This window comes from Xenopus laevis, chromosome 8L (genome assembly GCF_017654675.1).
Source record: "Xenopus laevis strain J_2021 chromosome 8L, Xenopus_laevis_v10.1, whole genome shotgun sequence".
NCBI lineage: Eukaryota > Metazoa > Chordata > Amphibia > Anura > Pipidae > Xenopus > Xenopus laevis.
The window spans coordinates 3,612,381-3,638,272 of record NC_054385.1 but is presented as its reverse complement, the minus strand read 5'-3'; the positions used below and the strand labels follow the sequence as shown (position 1 = coordinate 3,638,272).

The following is a 25,892-nucleotide window of genomic DNA, read 5'->3' as shown; positions in this document are numbered from 1 at the left end:
TATTATATTGTTTATTTCAATAGAAAGGTTTGTATTTTGCTTCACGCCACCAATCATATAGATTACCCTGTCACATAGGCCGCCCTTGGCTCCTATCCATTCCATAGCGGTTGGAAAATCAATAAAGATAAATCTGTTATACAATCTTTGGTCACCAGAGGGCGCTGGTGCTTATAACAGTTACCCCATCAGAACAATCATGGCTGCTCCCAGTCATAAACAAAAGTGCAGATATTTAAGACTCTCTTTGCAATATTATGACTTAGGCCTATGTTTTACTGGATATTTCTAGCAAAATAAATTGAATATAAAGCCACTTCAAGAAAGTTTATTTCCCCTTTCACTCGATATTCTAAATTCTTTCTTGGATGGTGTTTCAGACTACTTTAATTACACACTAAACTCTCCTCCTGCTCCTGCTCCAGGGTCTGTTTAGGGCAAGGCAGAGATCAGACCTGAAAACTGCGATTTTTTATTAGCCATACGTTTTAACATGGAGCAGGGGGCATGGTCTGGGCAGAACAAGGGTAGGGCCAAAATATGACTTGCAGCAGGGGTAGTGCTGACTTCTGCCATAGAGCCTGAAGAATGTGCAAGTTAGGGGATGGGCAGGTAGGGTTTCCAACTGTCTGGTTTGGACACAGACAGCCGAGTTTACGGAACGGCTTCCCAGGTCAAAATTAGGAAAACAGGGCAGGATTCTCCTTGACTGACATGGTGATTGGCCAATTATTGGTCTCCATGCCATAGCCCTGCCCAGTCTGTCCCATGATGGCAGACACACCCCTGAGTTTAGCCCTTGTCCACTCACAACTCTAGATAAAAACCCTATGTATAAATACTAATACTTATTTTCCCCCCATTTTCCATCATAAGAAGAACTTTTCTCCCAAACCATCAATACAGTCAACTCTTTCCAAAATCAAACCCCAGTCACTCCACTATGGTGGCATCTACCTAAATACCTGGTCGAACATCATCATAATTATGGGCTGCCAGGCGAGGTGACGGCTAATCGCTAACGATCAGCAGAATATGGGGGCCTGGTGAGGAATAGGGATGCACTAAATCCACTATTTTGGAATTTTAGTGGATTTGGTTTGGGATTTAGCCAGGATTTGGCCTTTTTCAGCAGGATTTGGATTCGGACAAATCTGAATCCTCATTTGCATATGCAAATTAGGGTTGGGAAGGGGAAACATTTTTTACTTCCTTGTTTGGTGACAAAAAGTCACGTGATTTCCCTCTCTGCCTCCAAATTTGTATATGCAAATTAGGATTCGGATTCGGTTCGGCCTGGCAGAATGATTTGAATCCGAATCATGCTGAAAAAGGACGAATCCTGGCCGAACCCCTAACCATATCCTGGATTCGGTGCTTCCCTAATTACAAACCCGACTGTAATTGTGACATTGGCTTTTCTGTTTGTGACTCACACTGTAAATCATCACTCCAAGGAAAAGCCACTTCTAAATGGGATTTTTATGCAGCCGAAGGGGCCCCAGTCTCTGATCCAGAACTTCTCTCTCTCTCTGTCTCAGAATAATGACACGGGAATGGAACGTTATTTAGAAGGAACACAGAATGTTATGCGAGTGAATTTAAATATTTAAATAATCCCTTCAATTGCAATTTATTTAATCATAGAGCAATTTAGCGCTAAAAGCACTGACTCAGTTGCATCCGCCCCGCACCCACCATGCGCCATAATTAAATGACTGAACATTTCATATTAGAGTTGAATGAAAATCCCAAGTCGCACATTATTTCTATAGGGAATTTCATTGTGTTTAAATTTAGTGCTGAACAGAACTTTGCACTGTCTATAACTCTCTGTTTGTTCAGCAGCCTGTTTCTCTGCAACTTACTGACACCTTCTTGCCCAGTTATACCTGATACCCCACAATCCTGACCCTGAAGTCTATTATCCCACTGTTACTATAGGCACCATCTCTCCCTACTATACCTGCTATCCCACAGTCACACTCCCTTCCCAGAGACTATTACCCACTGTTACTATAGGCACCATCTCTCCCTACTATACCTGCTATCCCACAGTCACACTCCCTTCCCAGAGACTATTATCCACTGTTACTATAGACACCATCTCTCACTACTATACCTACTATCCCACAGTCACACTCCCTTCCCAGAGACTATTATCCACTGTTACTATAGACACCATCTCTCCCTACTATACCTGCTATCCCACAGTCACACTCCCTTCCCAGAGACTATTATCCACTGTTACTATAGGCACCATCTCTCCCTACTATACCTGCTATCCCACAGTCACACTCCCTTCCAGAGACTATTATCCACTGTTACTATAGGCACCATCTCTCCCTACTATACCTGCTATCCCACAGTCACACTCCCTTCCCAGAGACTATTATCACTGTTACTGATAGACACCATCTCTCCCTACTATACCTGCTATCCCACAGTCACACTCCCTTCCCAGAGACTATTATCCACTGTTACTATAGGCACCATCTCTCCCTACTATACCTGCTATCCCACAGTCACACTCCCTTCCCAGAGACTATTATCCACTGTTTACTATAGGCACCATCTCTCCCTACTATACCTGCTATCCCACAGTCCACACTCCCTTCCCAGAGACTATTATCCACTGTTACTATAGGCACCATCTCTCCCTACTATACCTGCTATCCCACAGTCACACTCCCTTCCCAGAGACTATTATCCACTGTTACTATAGACACCATCTCTCCCTACTATACCTGCTATCCCACAGTCACACTCCCTTCCCAGAGACTATTATCCACTGTTACTATAGGCACCATCTCTCCCTACCTATACCTGCTATCCCACAGTCACACTCCCTTCCCAGAGACTATTATCCACTGTTACTATAGGCACCATCTCTCCCTACTATACCTGCTATCCCACAGTCACACTCCTTCCCAGAGACTATTATCCACTGTTACTATAGGCACCATCTCTCCCTACTATACCTGCTATCCCACAGTCACACTCCCTTCCCAGAGACTATTATCCACTGTTACTATAGCACCATCTCTCCCTACTATACCTGCTATCCCACAGTCACACTCCCTTCCCAGAGACTATTATCCACTGTTACTATAGGCCACCATCTCTCCTACTATACCTGCTATCCCACAGTCACACTCCCTTCCCAGAGACTATTATCGCACTGGTTACTATAGGACACCATCTCTCCCTACTATACCTGCTATCCCACAGTCACACTCCCTTCCCAGAGACTATTATCCACTGTTACTATAGGCACCATCTCTCCCTACTATACCTGCTATCCCACAGTCACACTCCCTTCCCAGAGACTATTATCCACTGTTACTATAGGCACCATCTCTCCCTACTATACCTGCTATCCCACAGTCACACTCCCTTCCCAGAGACTATTATCCACTGTTACTATAGGCACCATCTCTCCCTACTATACCTGCTATCCCACAGTCACACTCCCTTCCCAGAGACTATTATCCACTGTTACTATAGGCACCATCTCTCCCTACTATACCTGCTATCCCACAGTCACACTCCCTTCCCAGAGACTATTATCCACTGTTACTATAGGCACCATCTCTCCCTACTATACCTGCTATCCCACAGTCACACTCCCTTCCCAGAGACTATTATCCACTGTTACTATAGCACCATCTCTCCCTACTATACCTGCTATCCCACAGTCACACTCCCTTCCCAGAGACTATTATCCACTGTTACTATAGGCACCATCTCTCCCTACTATACCTGCTATCCCCACAGTCACACTCCCTTCCCAGAGACTATTATCCACTGTTACTATAGGCACCATCTCTCCCCTACTATACCTGCTATCCCCACAGTCACCACTCCCTTCCCAGAGACTATTATCCACTGTTACTATAGGCACCATCTCTCCCTACTATACCTGCTATCCACAGTCACACTCCCTTCCCAGAGACTATTATCCACTGTTACTATAGGCACCATCTCTCCCTACTATACCTGCTATCCCACAGTCACACTCCCTTCCCAGAGTGTCCACTACTTCCCAGAGACTATTATCCACTTTACTATAGGCTCCATCTCTCCCTACTATACCTGCTATCCCACAGTCACACTCCCTTCCCAGAGACTATTATCCACTGTTACTATAGGCACCATCTCTCCCTACTATACCTGCTATCCCACAGTCACACTCCCTTCCCAGAGACTATTATCCACTTACTATAGGACCTGCTATCCCACAGCCCCCCCCTTCCCAGAGACTATTATCCACTGTTACTATAGGCACCATCTCTCCCTACTATACCTGCTATCCCACAGTCACACTCCCTTCCCAGAGACTATTATCCACTGTTACTATAGGCACCATCTCTCCTACTATACCTGCTATCCCACAGTCACACTCCCTTCCCAGAGACTATTATCCACTGTTACTATAGGCACCATCTCTCCCTACTATACCTGCTATCCCACAGTCACACTCCCTTCCCAGAGACTATTATCCACTGTTACTATAGGCACCATCTCTCCCTACTATACCTGCTATCCCACAGTCACACTCCCTTCCCAGAGACTATTATCCACTGTTACTATAGGCACCATCTCTCCCTACTATACCTGCTATCCCACAGTCACACTCCCTTCCCAGAGACTATTATCCACTGTTACTATAGGCACCATCTCTCCCTACTATACCTGCTATCCCACAGTCACACTCCCTTCCCAGAGACTATTATCCACTGTTTCTATAGGACACCAACTCTCCTCTACTATACCTGCTATCCCACAGTCACCACTCCCTCCCAGAGACCTATTTATCCCACTGTTACTATAGGCACCATCTCTCCCTACTATACCTGCTATCCCACAGTCACCACTCCCTTTCCCAGAGACTATTATCCACTGTACTATAGGCACCATCTCTCCCTACTATACCTGCTATCCCACAGTCACACTCCCTTCCAGAGACTATTATCCCACTGTTACTATAGGCCCATCTCTCCTACTATACTGCTATCCCACAGTCACACTCCCTTCCCAGAGACTATTATCCACTGTTACTATAGGCACCATCTCTCACTACTATACCTGCTATCCCACAGTCACACTCCCTTCCCAGAGACTATTATCCCACTGTACTATAGCACCATCTCTCCCTACTATACCTGCTATCCCACAGTCACACTCCCTTCCCAGAGACTATTATCCACTGTTACTATAGGCACCATCTCTCCCTACTATACCTGCTATCCCACAGTCACACTCCCTTCCCAGAGACTATTATCCACTGTTACTATAGGACACCATCTCTCCCTACTATAACCTGCTATCCCACAGTCCACACTCCCTTCCCAGGAGACTATTATCCACTGTTACTATAGGCACCATCTCTCCCTACTATAACCTGCTATCCCACAGTCACACTCCCTTCCCAGAGACTATTATCCACTGTTACTATAGGCCCATCTCTCCCTACTATACCTGCTATCCCACAGTCACACTCCCTTCCCAGAGACTATTATCCCCACTGTTACTATTAGGCTCCATCTCTCCCTACTATACCTGCTATCCACAGTCACACTCCCTTCCCAGAGACTATTATCCACTGTTACTATAGGCACCATCTCTCCCTACTATACCTGCTATCCCACAGTCACACTCCCTTCCCAGAGACTATTATCCACTGTTACTATAGGCACCATCTCTCCCTACTATACCTGCTATCCAACAGTCCACTCCCTTCCCAGAGACTATTATCCCACTGTTACTATAGGGCACCATCTCTCCCTACTATACCTGCTATCCCACAGTCCACACTCCCTTCCCAGAGACTATTATCCACTGTTACTATAGACACCATCTCTCCCTACTATACCTGCCTATCCCACAGTCACACTCCTTCCCAGAGACTATTATCCACTGTTACTATAGGCACCATCTCTCCCTACTATACCTGCTATCCCACAGTCACACTCCCTTCCCAGAGACTATTATCCACTGTTACTATAGGCACCATCTCTCCCTACTTATACCTGCTATCCCACAGTCACACTCCCCTTCCCAGACTATTATCCCACTGTTACTATAGGCTCCATCTCTCCCTACTATACCTGCTATCCCACAGTCACACTCCCTTCCCAGAGACTATTATCCACTGTTACTATAGGCACCATCTCTCCCTACTATACCTGCTATCCCACAGTCACACTCCCTTCCCAGAGACTATTATCCACTGTTACTATAGGCACCATCTCTCCCTACTATACCTGCTATCCCACAGTCACACTCCCTTCCCAGAGACTATTATCCACTGTTACTATAGGCACCATCTCTCCCTACTATACCTGCTATCCCACAGTCACACTCCCTTCCCAGAGACTATTATCCACTGTTACTATAGGCACCATCTCTCCCTACTATACCTGCTATCCCACAGTCACACTCCCTTCCCAGAGACTATTATCCCACTGTTACTATAGACACCATCTCTCCCTACTATACCTGCTATACCACAGTCACACTCCCTTCCCAGAGACTATTATCCCACTGTTACTATAGGCACCATCTCTCCTTACTATACCTGCTATCCCACAGTCACACTCCCTTCCCAGAGACTATTATCCACTGTTACTATAGACACCATCTCTCCCTACTATACCTGCTATCCCACAGTCACACTCCCTTCCCAGAGACTATTATCCCACTGTTACTATAGACACCATCTCTCCCTACTATACCTGCTATCCCACAGTCACACTCCTTTCCCAGAGACTATTATCCACTGTTACTATAGGCACCATCTCTCCCTACTATACCTGCTATCCCACAGTCACACTCCCTTCCCAGAGACTATTATCCACTGTTACTATAGACACCATCTCTCCCTACTATACCTGCTATCCCACAGTCACACTCCCTTCCCAGAGACTGTTATCCCACTGTTACTATAGACACCATCTCTCCCTACTATACCTGCTATCCCACAGTCACTCTCCCTTCCCAGAGACTATTATCCACTGTTACTATAGGCACCATCTCTCCCTACTATACCTGTTATCCCACAGTCACACTCCCTTCCCAGAGACTATTATCCCACTGTTACTATAGACACCATCTCTCCCTACTATACCTGCTATCCCACAGTCACACTCCTTTCCCAGAGACTATTATCCACTGTTACTATAGGCACCATCTCTCCCTACTATACCTGCTATCCCACAGTCACACTCCCTTCCCAGAGACTATTATCCACTGTTACTATAGACACCATCTCTCCCTACTATACCTGCTATCCCACAGTCACACTCCCTTCCCAGAGACTGTTATCCCACTGTTACTATAGACACCATCTCTCCCTACTATACCTGCTATCCCACAGTCACTCTCCCTTCCCAGAGACTATTATCCACTGTTACTATAGGCACCATCTCTCCCTACTATACCTGTTATCCCACAGTCACACTCCCTTCCCAGAGACTATTATCCCACTGTTACTATAGACACCATCTCTCCCTACTATACCTGCTATCCCACAGTCACACTCCTTTCCCAGAGACTATTATCCACTGTTACTATAGGCACCATCTCTCCCTACTATACCTGCTATTCCACAGTCACACTCCCTTCCCAGAGACTATTATCCACTGTTACTATAGACACCATCTCTCCCTACTATACCTGCTATCCCACAGTCACACTCCCTTCCCAGAGACTATTATCCCACTGTTACTATAGGCACCATCTCTCCCTACTATACCTGCTATCCCACAGTCACACTCCCTTCCCAGAGACTATTATCCCACTGTTACTATAGACACCATCTCTCCCTACTATGCCTGCTATCCCACAGTCCCTTCCCCGATTCTACTACAGGCAGAAAACTCCTAGGAATCATTTCCCTTCACCCCATGTACATTTCTCCCTTTGCACGACTGATCAGCAGAGAGAATTTTATTTCTAACTCATGGTTGGCAACTCTTCCTTGTAAAGGGCCCTAATTATATTCACAAAGTCTATCCCAAGTTCCTGCTCAGCAGAGATATCATCAGAACCATAGGGCTTTTTTGCCACTAAAGTGTTTACAGCAACAGAACATAATTTATTTAATGCCTGCCAGAGAAATGTCTGTTCTGACACAGTATTTTTGAGATAAAAAGAGACATTAATGGCAAGAGAAACTAATGTATTTTAGGTGGGCGCTACAGAAGCAGAAAGAAAAACTTCACACTAATACGGAATATATTAACATAATTAAGTTGGGTTGAAAAAAAGACCCAAGTCCATCAAGTTCAACTCCTCCAAATGTCTCTACCAAGGTCCATTTAAAAAAAATATAAAAAAATATGGGCAAACCGGGAATCTGTCACGGTCAAGAATTCAAAGCCACACCTGCCCTTTCATTGGTTATAACTCAGAGGAAAGCCACAGCAGTACATTTTAGAACCCTCACACCCCAATGATGTTCTTCTCACCCTGGGCACATAAATACCATAGGCTTTTTTGTTAATAAATGTCCTCACTATGAGCGGAGATAATCCAGACCCTCTGGGAACTTTAGGGTGGTCACTGTTCTAATGCTCCAATTGCCTTCAAAAAGGTCTAACTCTTGTAACATTGTGATTGGCTTGAGATTGGCAAAGCTGTTATTGCTACATCAAATGCTCTGAGTGGCTGAAACTGGACCCAGGCTCATCTCTCCAAAGTACCTACCAGCACACTGCCTGAGGAGGCCCAAAGGTAAGCGCACATATGTGGTGCATCTTCATGGGGGTGCTGGTTTAGTTTTTGCACCAGGGCCCATGGTCCCCTAGTTATGCCACTGGTTGGGTCAACAGGCATGGAGCTTGGGCATTATTGCTGAACATAAAGAAGATAACACGGCACGCTGTACATTTATGGTAAAGATCAGTGGGCTGCATGTAATCTCCTCCCACGAGTCGAGCGCAGAGGCCAACAATTATATTTCTATAGCAGAATGAGGAGTGAGCGGCTTCTACATACAAACTGCTCAGTGGCTATATACGATTTGCCTGTAATAATAAATATAGATTTGACTACATCCCCCTGTAATGGTACATCCCATCCTCTAGTACACAAGTCACTGCAAACTCTAACTCCCAGCATCCCAAGAAAAACCATTGCTGTTATGGAAATAAAGGGCTGATGATCTAATTAATACATATAAGTGGTTTCCAGCAGCCTCCCATAATGGGCTACTACCCCCACTCTCTTCTTACTAGTTGCCATGGATATAAATACTGGTCTCCAATTTGTACTTTAAACAACCGTATGTACAGAATGGAGCTTGAGTGCATTTGAGGAGATTTCCTTTCTAGCACAATAATGGGAAGCGGGTGACATCAACACAACAGCCTCATACCATTTGGTCACTGTCTGTTTACATTTAACCAGCAAGTTATAGCAATTCCAAAAATAAAAAAAAAGGAGGGAGTCAAACAAAGAAGCTAAAAGGGTTGAAAGGAGGAGCTGAGGGTCTAGCTACCTCCGGTCCAGCCTGAAAGCCAGGTGGGATACAAGTGTTGTAAAGGAATGGGGATGGAGAAGCCTAATTTGAACTAGAGCATCTTCTCCTACCAGACTTGGCAGGACAGTCCACCCAACAACGTCCATCATGGGCAGAATGGTGGTATTGAGGTGGAGAAGCCTAATTTGAAGTAGAGCCTATTCTCCTACCAGACTTGGCAGGACAGTCCACTCAACAACTTCCACCCTTCCTCATCCAACATTCAGCAACCTGCCCAATAACTGCATTTTCCTGGCCACTCCATGTCAGCATTACTATGGGTTATTTGTCCTGCCCATAATAGACAAGTCCCTCCCAAAACAAAATAAAAACCTCACAGCTTCCTTACCCCCTCGTCTTTTTTTCTTTCTGTCCTGTTTTCCTTATGGACAGCAGGGGCAGCTGGCAGAAGTTTCATATCCAATGCTTGAAAAGGTTGGGGAAAGTATTCTGAGGGTTATTCATTCAGGTGAGACTATTGTATGAAGCTCCCTCAGTAATGGGTACAAAGTCCCATGTGAAGGCGATCCCTGGTTGATGGTTTTTTAGATCGTCACAGAGATCTGCAGAGTATGAGTTTTTTTCTTCGGGTCAGACGCCAGTTTCCAAAATGGCACTGGCGCAATCACTCGGGCGTCATTCAGTGTGAGAAAACGCTCAACAAAGTCTTGGCGCCATTGCTTGGATCCAAGTGAAGCAGTCCCTGCAGATCAGAGGGATTGGTGTGTTTCTTTTTCAAGGCCCTTAATAGCCTGACACTTCGGTCAGTGTTATGTTTTGGGTAGCCGAGGATGAGTAGAGTATAACAGTGCTTTATTAGCAGAGTCATGCAGCCATTACACAACAGTAACTTTCACTTTTAAGCTACCAGGAAGTATGCACAGTATAAGTCTGAGCACAGTGACATCTACAGGCCATTTGTATAAACGCCACAGTCAGGTATTACTATTTTTGTTTTTTTGTAAATGTCTGTGTTGCCCTGGAAGGGCAGTGGCTATGCAGGCCCAATGTAGCCCAATGCCTGCAGATAAAAGTAATTGTATTGTTTTTCTCATGACTAGAGAAAGTTGATCCTGTTCTGTTTCCGTATGCTCTGCAGCCTTATTCCTGCCAGTTGCCCTTTTGCTTGGTATGTCGTTTTGCGGTTTTCGGAGAAAACTTTTTTGCGTCTTTTTGCTGTATATACATTGGATTCTCTCTCTCTCTCTCCTTCACTATTTTTTCTTTTTCTGTTCAGCTTGCCCTGTAAGGATGGCAGATGTACAAAGTAAGAAGAGAAAATCTTCATCTTCTCTTCAGTCGTGTACAGGTTGCTTTGAAGCTCCACTTCCAGGAAAGAAGTTCTGTAGATCTTGCTTCCGGCTTCTATGAGAGAATACCAGTCCCTGTACAGAAATACCACTTAGGCTGGAGGCTTCAGTTTCAAGAGCAGTGGATCTCTCTTTTTCATCTTCAGAGGATGAAAATTTGTTGGAGACAAACATTTCAGACATAATATCGGAGGAGGAGGAAGAGGAGGAAGAGTCATCAGCCTTCGATCTCTCGTTGTGCATCCTTTAATAAAAGCAGTGAGGTTAGTGTTGGGAGTGAGGACTCGGAGAAAATCAAAAGTGCTTCCCTGTTCATCTAAACCTAAGGAGTTTTTTCCCCTTTTCTCTTCCGATAGATGATTCTTCAGTATCCTATGGATAGGAGGATTGAGTCTGAATTGCAGAAAGCACATCAGGTAGCGGGAGCTTCCAGTAAGCCAGCAGCAGCGCTGATATGTGTGGATGAGGCAGCGTCCCTCTGGATTGATAGTTTAGACAAGGCTGTTACGGAGTTCCGATAATGTGGAGATAAGCACGGGTCTGGTGGAGTTAAAAATGGCGGTGGCTTTCATGTCAGAGGCAGCGGAAGATCTCACACGCCTAGCTTCCAGATCAATGGCGTTGTCTGTTTCAGCGAGACAAGCTCTTTGGCATAGAGCATGGGGAACAGATACGGCCTCAAAAATAAGTCTCTGCAGTCTTTCTTATATAGGCGGAAGTCTATTTGGTCCAAAATTGGAGGAAGTAATTTCCAAAGCCACAGGAGGAAAAAGCTGTTTTCTACAAAAACAGCCGTTTAGAGGCGCTGGTAGAGCAAGAGCCACATTCAGTAGCTCTAGATATTTTTTCAAGGATGCAATCAGACAATCGTGGAGAGGAGGTCAGTCCTCTTCTGTCAGGGGAGGAAGGTTTAGGCAATCTCCCTCTACAAAGAAGCCTTCCTGACAATTATCTGATCAAGAAAATGGGAGTCGGTGCCAGGCTTGCAAATTTTCTTCATGTTTGGGAAAGTTCAATTACAGACCAGTGGGTCTTAGCAGTCTTAAGAAGAGGATTCAAAATAGAGTTTCTGTCAGTCCCTTCTCAAGACAGAAGTTTTTGTTTCCCCGATTCCTCGGTGTCAAGAAAAAAGATGCGCATTGGAGGAATACGTTCAAATGCTTCTGGAGCAAGAAGTTATTGTTCCAGTTCCTTATTCAGAGAGAGGAATTTACTCTCTTTTTTTTTAGTATAAAAGGCTTCGGGAGGATGGAGACCAGTACTCGAACTAAAGAAGTTGTATGCCTGGGTATGAATTTAAAAATTCAAGATGGAATCTATAAACACGGTTATTACAGCAGGGAGACTGGCTCGTATCCATCGATTTGAAGGATGCGTATATCTACACCTACCAGTAGAAAAGAGTCATCAGTGTTTTCTACGCTTCAACATTGGTCACAGACATTTCCCGTTTCGGGCGTTGCTGTTCGGTCTTTCCACCTCGCCCTGTAAGTTTATGAAGGTCCTGGTAACTTTGATTGCCGAGCTGAGGAAGCAAGGTCTTGCAATCTGCCATTATCTCAACGACATTCTCATTTCAGCCAGGTCTCAAAAAGTATTGATCTCCCACACAGAGAGAGCAATTTCTTTTCTACAGTCTCACGGTTGGTTAATAAACAGTGAGAAAAGTCAACTGCAGCCAACCCAATCACTACAGTATTTGGGAGCCCTGTTCAACACTAAGGAGAATGTGGTCAGGCTACCGTCACAGAAGGTGGAGTAGTCCACCGCTTGGTGAAAGTAGTCAACAATTTCTGTCTGCAGGAAGCAGTGTCGGCCAGACAGTTTATGTCACTCCTAGGTCTCATGGCAGCGTCTCTTCCAATGACCAGATGGGCACATTTTCACATGAGGGAAGCGCAGCATCATTTTTTGGCTCGCTGGAATCGTTGGTCCAAAGATTGGAGTCAACAGATTCAGCTGTCTCCTGGACTGAAGAACAGTCTTCAGTGGTGGAAAGACCCCAAGAATTAGGAAAAAGGTTTTCCTCTTTCGGCAATAGATTGGAAGATTCTGTCAACAGATGCTTCCTTCCAGGGCGGTGGAGCTCTTCTCGGGGACAAGCTAGCTCAAGGATCCTGGAAACAAACAAGTCGCAGAAAACATGCAAATATCTTGGAGATCAGGGCGATATCTCAGGCCTTGTTGGCATTTGCATCACAAATCCAGAGGAAAGCAGTGAAGTTAAAGGTAGACAATGCAACTGCAGTGTCTTATGTAAAGAGGCAAGGGGGGACGAAAAGTCCTCAACTCATGAACAAGGTAGCTCCGATATTTCTTTGGGCAGAAGAAAATTTACAGTTTAAATTAGGCTTCCGAGCCTACTTTTGCATCCGCAGTGTTGCGGTCTCTTTCTGTTGATTAAAGTATTTTTGTTTTCTCCCTATTGTCTTGGGCTTTGGTATATCCCATAGTAATGCTGACATGGAGTGGCCAGGAAAAAAGGAAATTTCCTATCATACTTACCGAAAATGTATTTTCCTGGCCACTCTTCATGTCAGCAGACCGACCCTTCGGAACTAGATTATTAGACGAGGGGGTAAGGAAGCTGTGAGGTTTTTATTTTGTTTGGGACGGACTTGTCTATTAGGGGCAAGCTAAATAACTCATAGTAATGCTGACATGAAGAGTGGCCAGGAAAAGAAATTTTCGGTAAGTATGATAGGAAATTTCCTTTTTTCTCTGGGCCTCCACTCAGAGCTTCTTAAACGCGCTCACCCACACACCAGAAGCCTCATTGTTTCAATGGAAACTTGACATTTGTTTCTCAAGATCTTCAGAGACAGTAACTGTTGACATGGTAATTACTTTGAATTGTAAGATGAATTATCTTAGAGCCAATGAGCTAATTGTTTTTTCTTTCCCTGCCTCCTTGCAATCGTTTATAGATGCGCTGTTACTAATTACTGGCACTAACGGATTGTTATGTACAGATGTGCGGCACTGAAGACAGAGAGAGGCTGCACGGATCTCCAGAAAAGACTTCCTCGGCGCCTGACCATTAATATTTCAAGTGGCTGGTAATAGGTTTTAGCCACGCATCAGATGAACGGCAAAGAGATTGAGGCTTGAGCGGCTTTAGGTCATTTTCAGAAAGTTACTTCTATTAAACAGGGATAACGGTGGCCTGAGAAGAAAATAATGGCCTCAGGTTTTAGGGCCTCAAAAACTTGAAGATATCAACAAGTTTGGTCTTGGGTCCCAAAAATCCCAACCTATTTGTATCTCTAACTTATAACCCTTTAGTTATTATTACCAACTGGCAAGACTTATATATATAACTTTATTCTGGTCCTCAGCAATGTAAAGTGGAGATGCCAAATGACTGGTCAATTGCTCACTTACTACACTTAAAGGGATACTGTCATGGGGAAAAATGAATCAGTTAATAGTGCTGCTCCAGCAGAATTCTGCACTGAAATCCATTTCTCAAAAGAGCAAACAGATTTTTTTATATTCAATTTTGAAATCTGACATGGGGCTAGACATATTGTCAGTTTCCCAGCTGCCCCAAGTCATGTGACTTGTGCTCTGATAAACTTCAATCACTCTTTACTGCTGTACTGCAAGTTGGAGTAATATCAACCCCCCCCCCAGCAGCCAAACAAAAGAACAATGGGAAGGTAACCAGATAACAGCTCCCAAACACAAGATAACTGCCTGGTAGATCTAAGAACAACACTCAATAGTAAAAACTCATTCAGTTACATTGAGAAGGAAAAACAGCAGCCTGCCAGAAAGCATTTCTCTCCTAAAATGCAGGCACAAGTCACATGACCAGGGGCAGCTGGGAAATTGACAATATGTCTAGCCCCATGTCAGATTTCAAAATTGAATATAAAAAAAATCTGTTTGCTCTTTTGAGAAATGGATTTCAGTGCAGAATTCTGCTGGAGTAGCACAAATTACTGATTTGTTTTGAAAAAAACATGTTTTCTGATGACAGGATCCCTTTAAGTAGAAGTTATTCAGTGTTGGAACCCAACCAGTGATAACCAGCCTTATACAAATGTCTCTGCCCAAATCTCAAAGACAGACCCCAAGCTTCCTAATTGACCCATGTACAGGTGACATGTGATGGTCTACTCATCCCATATTTGACCAGGCAACCAGGTTTGCAAGTCCTAGATGTTCATATGTTTGGCTAGAGTAGATGACTGGTCTCACCCTCCAGATTCTATCATCTGGGCAATTACCATAGGGATTGAGACCTGTGTTGTTGAGTTTGGCAAATGTCTATCTTAAGGCAGAAATATAATAAATACAATTTTTTCTGTTACTGGATTTCTGCCCCCAATTTTTTCAGGCCATAATCCTCCAATCAGGTGCTTCAGCTGATCCAATCGCCTCCCCCCACAGGTCAACCATATATCATAATGCAGGTTCATATAGAACTGTTGGGAGTTTCTGGCCACATTTAAGCTGGATTCCAGTTGGGCAGGCTGTTGGTGCCCAAGTGCTGTCCACTAGGTCAAAGGCCAGTAAGGGTGCCATGCCATTTGGGGTGAATGCCTTATATCTATCCTACTTCCTCCTTGAAGCCCAACCTAAAGCTTAATTAAGATAAGCTTTGGGGTAAACATTTATCTTCTGCTCTATACATTTATGGAAAGATGGTGGAAATAGCAAAGTTTTCATATACCTGTCCCCTTATCATGAGCGAAGGGAGCTCCGGACCACAAGTTGCATCTTAAACTGGGACTGGAATATCTTGACAACCACTGCCTTGTCCATTCGCTCCTCTAAATATCCCTGTGCACTTGTTGGACATTTCAGCAACAGTCAAACCAAAAAATGTGAGAGTCATAATTAGATAAAATCATGATTAAGGACTACGAGTACCCAAAGAATGAAGGAGCCTCGTACAATGGAACATGATGGAGACAACTCGGCACGCGTCATTAGCTACAATACAAAAGATCAGATACAACTATACCACGGAATTCATTTAGGAGACCAGGAGTGATCAATACTAGTGCCCTGGGACAACGTATGATACTGAAACTAATGGGAATGTGCTGTATTGATCCCGGGAAATCTCATCTTAACGACACACACAATTCAACAATTCAATCCTAATCCGTTTTCAAATAGTTTTTTTTTTTTTAAAACAACTTGTTAACAGAATAGTAAACAAACTGCCAGGGCAATGTCTGTGAACCTTAGGTGACTGACTATTGCTGAACTAAAGCTTCCAGTATCCTTCAGCATACAATCAGGGGTTAAATGGCACTGATCACTTTCTGCTTGCATAAGGAAATCGGCTTCCTTTCTCTCAAAGGATTCAAACTATCTGTATCTGTATATGTAGAGCATTCTGTCCCAGTGGCTGCACAGATCCTATCTGATCCCCACTGTAAGCAGCAGTCCTGTCCTGCTTTATGGCAGCTGAGATTCTAGCTATCTGTATAACAGAACATTCTGTCCCAGTGGCTGCACAGATCCTATCTGATCCCCATTGTAAGCAGCAGTCCTGTCCTGCTTTATGGCAGCTGAGATTCTAGCTATCTGTATAACAGAGCATTCTGTCCCAGTGGCTGCACAGATCCTATCTGATCCCCATTGTAAGCAGCAGTCCTGTCCTGCTTTATGGCAGCTGAGATTCTAGCTATCTGTATAACAGAGCATTCTGTCCCAGTGGCTGCACAGATCCTATCTGATCCCCACTGTAAGCAGCAGTCCTGTCCTGCTTTATGGCAGCTGAGATTCTAGCTATCTGTATAACAGAGCATTCTGTCCCAGTGGCTGCACAGATCCTATCTGATCCCCATTGTAAGCAGCAGTCCTGTCCTGCTTTATGGCAGCTGAGATTCTAGCTATCTGTATAACAGAACATTCTGTCCCAGTGGCTGCACAGATCCTATCTGATCCCCATTGTAAGCAGCAGTCCTGTCCTGCTTTATGGCAGCTGAGATTCTAGCTATCTGTATAACAGAACATTCTGTCCCAGTGGCTGCACAGATCCTATCTGATCCCCATTGTAAGCAGCAGTCCTGTCCTGCTTTATGGCAGCTGAGATTCTAGCTATCTGTATAACAGAACATTCTGTCTCAGTGGCTGCACAGATCCTATCTGATCCCCATTGTAAGCAGCAGTCCTGTCCTGCTTTATGGCAGCTGAGATTCTAGCTATCTGTATAACAGAACATTCTGTCCCAGTGGCTGCACAGATCCTATCTGATCCCCATTGTAAGCAGGAGTCCTGTCCTGCTTTATGGCAGCTGAGATTCTAGCTATCTGTCAAATTGGGACAGAAGCAGAAATCAGATTTGTAGCATACTGTAAAATATTTTCTGATTAAATCTGAAATATTTTTTTTGGGGACTTTTTGGGGATCAGGTGCCCATTTCAACAGTAGGTAGCCCCCAATTAATACCTAAGCTGAAGGCAAGCAAATTGAAGGCACCTGTATATACAATTTTAGGCCCAGGATCACAGTGCTTGAACAGCAAGTAAAAGCTGGAAGTAATGTTTCCTCTCTCCCATAGGAAGGGTGTTATATAACAAACCATGTCACTATGGGTATCACACAGTTTGGAGCAACAATAACCCCCAGTACAGACCCTTCCCAGATATCAGTTACACTCATTGCACCTGCCGTATACAAATAAGGGAGAAAGCAAATATTCCCAATCCAAGAGCCACTTTGCATGGTGCACCCGCGGGGGGGGGGATGACAGATACACAAAAAGCATCACTAATTCGGTTAAGTTACGCTGCACTGCTCAATGGCCGCCCCAATATGAACATGATTAACCCTCCGAGCACACAGAGCTGTTGAGTAGAGCTTTGGATGAGATCCGCTGGGGTAACCTGCACCCCTTTTGTTTATCCTGTAACCTGGACACTGCCCAATAACCTGCACCCCTTTTCTTTATCCTGTAACTAGGACTGTGCCCAATAACATGCACCCCTTTTCTTTACTGTAACTAGGACTGTGCCCAATAACCTGCACCCCTTTTCTTTATCCTGTAACTAGGACTGTGCCCAATAACATGCACCCCTTTTCTTTAACCTGGACACTGTCCAATAACCTGCACCCCTTTTCTTTATCCTGTAACTAGGACTGTGCCCAATAACCTGCACCCCTTTTCTTTATCCTGTAACTAGGACTGTGCCCAATAACATGCACCCCTTTTCTTTACAGTAACTAGGACTGAGCCCAATAACCTGCACCCCTTTTCTTTACTGTAACTAGGACTGTGCCCAATAACCTGCACCCCTTTTCTTTTCTTTACTGTAACTAGGACTGTGCCCAATAACCTGCACCCCTTTTCTTTACTGTAACTAGGACTGTGCCCAATAACCTGCACCCCTTTTCTTTACAGTAACTAGGACTGAGCCCAATAACCTGCACCCCTTTTCTTTACTGTAACTAGGACTGTGCCCAATAACCTGCACCCCTTTTCTTTTCTTTACTGTAACTAGGACTGTGCCCAATAACCTGCACCCCTTTTCTTTTCTTTACTGTAACTAGGACTGAGCCCAATAAACTGCACCCCTTTTCTTTTCTTTATCCTGTAACTAGGACTGTGCCCAATAACCTGCACCCCTTTTCTTTACTGTAACTAGGACTGTGCCCAATAACCTGCACCCCTTTTCTTTTCTTTACTGTAACTAGGACTGTGCCCAATAACCTGCACCCCTTTTCTTCATCCTGTAACTGTGCCCAATATACATGAAGTACATGAAGTAGCAGCGTGTGCAGGAGACCCCCGCAGATGTATGCAGCTTGTAGTAGTACAGAACATAAACACAGTGCCCCCTCTCAGTTGTAGCCTTGGAATAAGAGCTAATTGGGGGATCAGCCAGCACCCCCCCTACATGCACAGGGATGAGTAAGTGGCAGGGAGTCAAGCTGCATTCTCAGTATAGGCAAGCCACCCACCCCCACAGCCAGCACCCCAAACCATGCGCCGTCCCCCAGATCTCTCATGCACCACTGCAGCAGTAATAATACCTTTGCCCAGCATCACTCGTTAAGGAGCCCATAATCCGAGATGGAAGCAGCGGACTGACCCCATTGAGATCCTCCCTTGTTATTGGTGGAACAATTTTGGATCCGGTGCTGATCTCCGATGGGGAATTCTTCATCTTGGCTCTGGCCATTCTGTCGGCTCTGACTGTCAGCTACTTCCTCCTCTCCCCTCCTGAACTCCCATACACGCCGCTCATCTTGCTGCATGCAGTTCTGTGCTGCAGGCAAGTACCACCTTCCCTCAGCTTATTTGTACTTCTACTCCCTGCTCCCTGCGCTGCAATGGAACATTCCTCCTCTACATAGATTTCCAGGCAAGGCATAGGAAGCTACAAAGTAACAGGGTATTGACGGGGCTCCTGGGAGTTGCACACCATCACATCCCTCCTGGGATTTCTCTTTATAATCAACTCCTTGCACCTTCTGCTGCCCATCCCACTCTGTATGCACCGCCCACTTCTCTCTTATAATTATTCATTCAACCACTCCTTATATGCTGCAAATAAGAACTGCTAGTGCATGCTTAGGCACATTTAAAGGGGAACTTCACCCAAACACTGTATTTTGCTTAAAGAAAGGAAACTGAATTTGTAACATCTGCCCAATATCCATTCATTCCTCATTCTCACTGGGTTTATAGTTCTGTGTAACTGTCATTGTGTCTGTCCCTTTCTCTTCTCTGCACTGCTGCTTCTGACTCCTGATACAACTTCCCAATATCCATTCATTCCTCATTCTCACTGGGTTTATAGTTCTGTGTAACTGTCATTGTGTCTGTCCCTTTCTCTTCTCTGCACTGCTGCCTCTGACTCCTGATACAACTTCCCAATATCCATTCATTCCTCATTCTCACTGGGTTTATAGTTCTGTGTAACTGTCATTGTGTCTGTCCCTTTCTCTGCACTGCTGCTTCTGACTCCTGATACAACTTCCCAATATCCATTCATTCCTCATTCTCACTGGGTTTATAGTTCTGTGTAACTGTCATTGTGTCTGTCCCTTTCTCTGCACTGCTGCTTCTGACTCCTGATACAACTTCCCAATATCCATTCATTCCTCATTCTCACTGGGTTTATAGTTCTGTGTAACTGTCATTGTGTCTGTCCCTTTCTCTGCACTGCTGCTTCTGACTCCTGATACAACATCCCAATATCCATTCATTCCTCTTCTCACTGGGTTTATAGTTCTGTGTAACTGTCATTGTGTCTGTCCCTTTCTCTTCTCTGCACTGCTGCCTCTGACTCCTGATACAACTTCCCAATATCCATTCATTCCTCTTCTCACTGGGTTTATAGTTCTGTGTAACTGTCATTGTGTCTGTCCCTTTCTCTGCACTGCTGCCTCTGACTCCTGATACAACTTCCCAATATCCATTCATTCCTCATTCTCACTGGGTTTATAGTTCTGTGTAACTGTCATTGTGTCTGTCCCTTTCTCTGCACTGCTGCCTCTGACTCCTGATACAACTTCCCAATATCCATTCATTCCTCATTCTCACTGGGTTTATAGTTCTGTGTAACTGTCATTGTGTCTGTCCCTTTCTCTGCACTGCTGCCTCTGACTCCTGATACAACTTCCCAATATCCATTCATTCCTCATTCTCACTGGGTTTATAGTTCTGTGTAACTGTCATTGTGTCTGTCCCTTTCTCTTCTCTGCACAGCTGCCTCTGACTCCTGATACAACTTCCCAATATCCATTCATTCCTCATTCTCACTGGGTTTATAGTTCTGTGTAACTGTCAGTGTCTGTCCCTTTCTCTGCACTGCTGCTTCTGACTCCTGATACAACTTCCCAATATCCATTCCTCATTGATCTGCTACATTGTATTCAGGATACAAAGGGGACAGAAACTGTCATCTTCAGTTACCACCCAGGCAGATTTCAGCATGAAAATGAGTTTGGGTGCACCCTTCATTTGTATTATAGCATTAGATATATTTAACCTAACATAGTTATCTCAGATACAGGTTAATTTTATGAGCTTCCAGCTGGTTGCTAGGCACACAGACCCTGGCAACAATACCTTTGCTTGAAGCTCAGAGTGCTGGATGAATAAGACAGGTCTGCAGAGAACACAAACAACGGAAAACATAATAAACCCAACGGACTGTTTCAGTTTGAGACAGGAAGCCGGGGGTTCTACACCTTGTGCTGCTTCCTGCTGGCAGGGGCGTGGGCACCGACTGACAGTTGAACCTACTGCCTGATCTTTCAATCAAATGGAAAGTATAGGCTTTAAATAAGTATATTGTTAGAAATACATATGGGTGGGATTGACTGAGCTGCCCTGCTGGTTCTCTTATACCATGAATGAATTATCTGTTTTTGATTCTTTATTACATTTAAAAAGACGTTAATGAAGTTGTAGTTTATACACAGGGGCAGGAGCTGCCATAGTCCTTGCTCCTGCTGGTTAAGACTGAAGCAGATACCTTGTCCTGACCTAAGGTTATTTACATTCTATTCAAACCCAATAACTGGATAGGAACTGGACTGATACACGAGCTTATTTCATTGGTCAGTCCTATATCAGGTCAATCGCAAGCCAACAGATCCAGACAGAGATCAGCTAGAGCAGGGGTCCCCAACCTTTTTTACCTGTGAGCAACATTCAGATTTAAAATGAATTGGGGAGCAACACAAGCAATAAAAATGTTCCTGGGGGTGCTGAATAAGGGCTGTGATTGGCTATTTGGTAGCCCCTATATGTACTGGCAGCCTACAATAAGCTATAGCCTCATACTGTATAGTCAAATGGCAGCTCCCTCCCATACATATAAATACAAATATAATAAATAAATATATTTTTCCCCCGGTATTGTGTTACATTCATAGCACTTTGATTCAGTCCATGCCGGGGAGGAGCCGCATGTTATTGTGTATTATGCAAAGCCATTAGGTGCCTCTCTGGGACACACAGACACTTGTCTTATAGTAAAATTCATCTTTCAACCCCGTCATCACTTCCTACAAGTACGAGAAGCAGCTCCCAGACACAGAAGCAGAAATCCAATCTGGCACTACAAGAACACTGAGCGGCGCTGGCAGGGCTCCACTTGGACAGTACAGAGATCTGGCTAAACGTCTGGCCAGAAAACCAACTACAACTTGTTTGCTTTCTTCCCCTTTAACCTTAGTATCCTTTTATGTTCATAATAAAGCCAGCCTGACATTGGGGAATGCAATAGAGCACTGGTGGTTCTGACTGTGTACTGATGATGTGTAAATGATGAATTCTCCCTGATGGACTAAGTGGTTATGGGACACCAAGGTTTATACATCAACATCAAGGCCTTTTAGAGAGCTAGTGAATATATATATACACATACGATAGCCTCAAAGTAACATATCCCTTGCTGCGCAGTAGAGTAAGCAATAAAACTTCCCCCTCATCCGGTTCCATGAAATTGAGCTTCTCTGCGGGTGAGAAAGATTCTTTATAATAATCATAGGGATTAGGTCAGTCTGCCTCCAATCAGAGACCACGTTGGGACAAACGGACACCTCGTTCAGACGCAGTGGATCTGATCAATTTACGCTCAGGCAAGAGGGCTCATTAAAGGGATACTGTCATGGAAAAATTTTTTTTTCAAAATGAATCAGTTAATAGTGCTGCTCCAGCAGAATTCTGCACTGAAATCCATTTCTCAAAAGAGCAAACGGATTTTTTTATATTCACTTTTGAAATCTGACATGGGGCTAGACATATTGTCAGTTTGCCAGCTGCCTCCAGTCATGTGACTTGTGCTCTGATAAACTTCAGTCACTCTTTACTGCTGTACTGCAAGTTGGAGTGATACACAGCCTATGATTAAGTGTTTGGAACACGAAACGCGTCAGGCTGTTTTGACACAATAAACTTCTTCACATTTGAACATCTGCCTGGTGGAAGTTTTTTGCCCCTGAGTGCCTGCTCCAATTTGAGATTTTGATATCACCCCCCTCCCTTCCCCCCCCCCAGCAGCCAAACAAAAGAACAATGGGAAGGTAACCAGATAACAGCTCCCTAACACAAGATAACAGCTGCCTGGTATATCTAAAGACAGCACTTAATAGTAAAATCCAGGTCTCACTGAGACACATTCAGTTACATTGAGAAGCAAAAACAGCAGCCTGCCAGAAAGCATTTCTCTCCTAAAGTGCAGGCACAAGTCACATGACTTGGGACAGCTGGGAAATTGACAAAATGTCTAGCCCCATGTCAGATTTCAAAATTGAATATAAAAAAATCTGTTTGCTCTTTTGAGAAATGGATTTCAGTGCAGAATCCTGCTGGAGTAGCACTATTAACTGATGTGTTTTGAAAAAAATAAATTTTCCGATGACAGTATCCCTTTAATTATTGCCTTATTATTGAAGCAAAAGGAATAATAGGTGACCAATGGCACCCGTTAATGTACAGAGCGCTGGTGTGAATGGCACAAGGCTGCCGTGTACTTGTTGGTCAGTATGAGGCTCTACTGCACTTTGTGGCCCCTGATGAACCCTAGTCACACAATCCACGGGCCTTTTAAACAAAGCCCAACTGCTGCCCTCACTGAATAAAATGGTGCCAAAACACAACACAGAATGAGGTTCAGCGCCTTTGGGTGCAACCTGTGGATGATGTGCTCCCTACATGAGGAACATCTCAGCAATTGGCTACCCAAAGCATTCCTATAACAAGTCACCAGGATCTCTTGAATTGAGCTTCAGCCTGTTGGTACCGTCTCCTTGAATGAATCCAAAGTAGAGCTCAACCCAAGATTCTTGGGGGCAGATTTACTAAAAGCCAGCGACCGATTCGCACACACCGCACCACTTCATCAGGCGTAAATGCGATACAAATACAATTCACTAAAATGCAAAGTTTTGTCCCGGGTTCCCGAACGCTGGCGACTTTTTGCTAGCATTACTTCGGCAGTGCCAGCATTTCATAGCAAAGATTCGCTAGCGTTCACTTGTGCCTGGTTAAAATTCGCTACTGATCTTGCGCTAAGGTCAATTTTACGGCAGGAAATTTTAAAGTTGTATGGACGTCTTTATTATAAATGTTGGTGCAAATGCTTGAAGTTACCACTTTTTATTACACAAGTCCAGGGAACCTTAATAAAGACAAGACAGTTATTATAATGCCCCACTGTAAAATTAATGTTCCATATGTTATGAAATGTCTGGTTCTCCAAAAAATGTTTGTAGGCAATCCCGCTTCGAAAAAGGAAAAGCCGCCAGCGTTTTTGGAACTTTAATGCATTTTTGGCTCACAGGATATGATGTAAGTGACAGAAGATTGAGGAAGATCCAGCTACTTTAAGGGTAGGACTACACAGACGTTTTCGGCGTGATCCGACGTGCTGCGACAAAACGCATGCATTGATCCGATGCGACTTGAGGGTCGGTGCAGATGCTTCATCTGCATCTGACAGTCGTGTCGCGTCGGATCAATGCTGCAACTTCATCCGGCATTTCTGTCTTTTACCTTATTTCTGTCGCATGCGATTTGTCGCAACGCTTTGGAACGCGCCGAAAACGTCCGTGTAGTCCTACCCTTAAGCACTTCGCCTGGTCTGAGGGGGTGAAGTCAAATCTGTCAAAAGAGGTAACGTTCAGTAACATCCGCACTTTGTGGAGTAACGCCCTTTCGCCAGAACCAAAAGTCGAGTGTGAAGGAACGCTAGCGACGGTCTCTTTCGCTAGCGAATTGATGACTGCGCCTGTTATCGCCCTGAGGATAGTAGCGCTGGTGAATTCGTCCTGTAGTGAATCCGCCCCTTGGTGTCAGCCGCCATGACAGTACAGAGGAAGAGGAGCTAAGCCTACATTATGTCCCATGATCTTTAGGCTTAATTCTCCAATATGCATTAAGTGATGTTTGTTGGGGAGTAGATTGGGGATTCTCTGTTCCTAATTACTCTACTATATCCTCCCTATGGAGGTGGATTCCCATAACTAATGGAGTTGGTGCAAAGTAACACTTCCATTATATCTTCCCTGTGGAACCTGTATAACCAACATTCACAGCCATAGCCTTCCACTCAATTATCAGATGTAAACCACTTATTACAAGAAGCAAAAGCACTTTCCTAAAGTAATCAGTTAATTACACGCCGGCAGTAGCCCGTGTTCTCCTGGAAATGAAACAGAAACATCCTCAGCAGCCAGGACTGACACCTTTAAATGAGCTTTTAGTGTGACGTAGAGAGGGATATCCTGAAACAAATTGCAATTGGTTTTCATTTTTTACTATTTGTGGTTTTTGACTTATTATGCTTTTAATTCAGCAGCTCTCCAATTTCAGCAATATGGTTGCTAGGGTCCAAATTCACCTAGCAACCATGCATTGATTTGAATAAGAGACTGGAATATGAATAGGAGATGGTCTAAATAGAAAGATGAGGAATAAAAAGTAGCATTAACAATACATGTGTGGCCTTACAGAGCATTTGTTTTTTTTTTTAAATAGGGTCAATGAAAAAAAAAAAAAAAGCAAAAAAACTATAAAAAAGTAAAAACGAAGACCAATCGGAAAGTTGCTAAGAATGAGCCATTCTTTAACATACTAAAAGTTAACTTTAAAAAGGTGAACCACCCCTGGAAATGTAACCTATCCCCTCTTCTGAAACAAGGGAACGAGGGGTTCGAATAAGGGCAGTTGGGAAGTGAGGAAGAGGAGGAGGAGACTCAAGCTTTGTTATTAGGGAGCTCTAGCATTTCTACTGAGTTCTGGAGGAGGCAGAGGAATTGCTCTGATCTGGTGTCTGTATATAATTGTACAAAACAACGGGGATCAGATAATCGTATCTGTTTCAAACCCTGTTCGGTGCAAAGTGACCCCTCTGCAATGCCAAGGGCAAGATGTTACATGATCAGGCAAATGAGTATTTTTGGGGGTATTAAAGGAAACAGCCCCCTGATGGGATCTTGGGGATGTCTCCTTACAAATATACATATAGGGGTATTCGGATGAGAACAAAACACCAGGTTCCGCAGGGGCATTGTGGGAAGTAAACGTCTATAGAGGCAATGGCACCTCTTTGTGAAACCCCTATAAATCTAGGGTG

At 44.2% G+C, this 25,892-nt stretch overlaps 1 protein-coding gene across 6 annotated transcripts in view; it reads right to left on the bottom strand.

The window, feature by feature from the left end:
* Nucleotides 1–25,892, bottom strand: part of kcnt1.L (potassium channel, sodium activated subfamily T, member 1 L homeolog) — a 121,235-nt gene that overhangs the window by 45,693 nt on the left and 49,650 nt on the right. For 2 of the 6 annotated variants that reach the window (XM_041572328.1, XM_041572329.1), the window contains exon 1: nucleotides 18,832–19,427. The exons of 3 other annotated variants lie outside the window; for them this stretch is intronic. In XM_041572328.1, coding sequence (XP_041428262.1) covers nucleotides 18,832–18,980 — 149 coding nt within the window. In that variant the 5' untranslated portion in view covers nucleotides 18,981–19,427. Of the gene's footprint in view, nucleotides 1–18,831; nucleotides 19,428–25,892 lie in introns of those variants that run through there. One more of the 6 variants, XM_041572325.1, reaches the window with a different exon arrangement.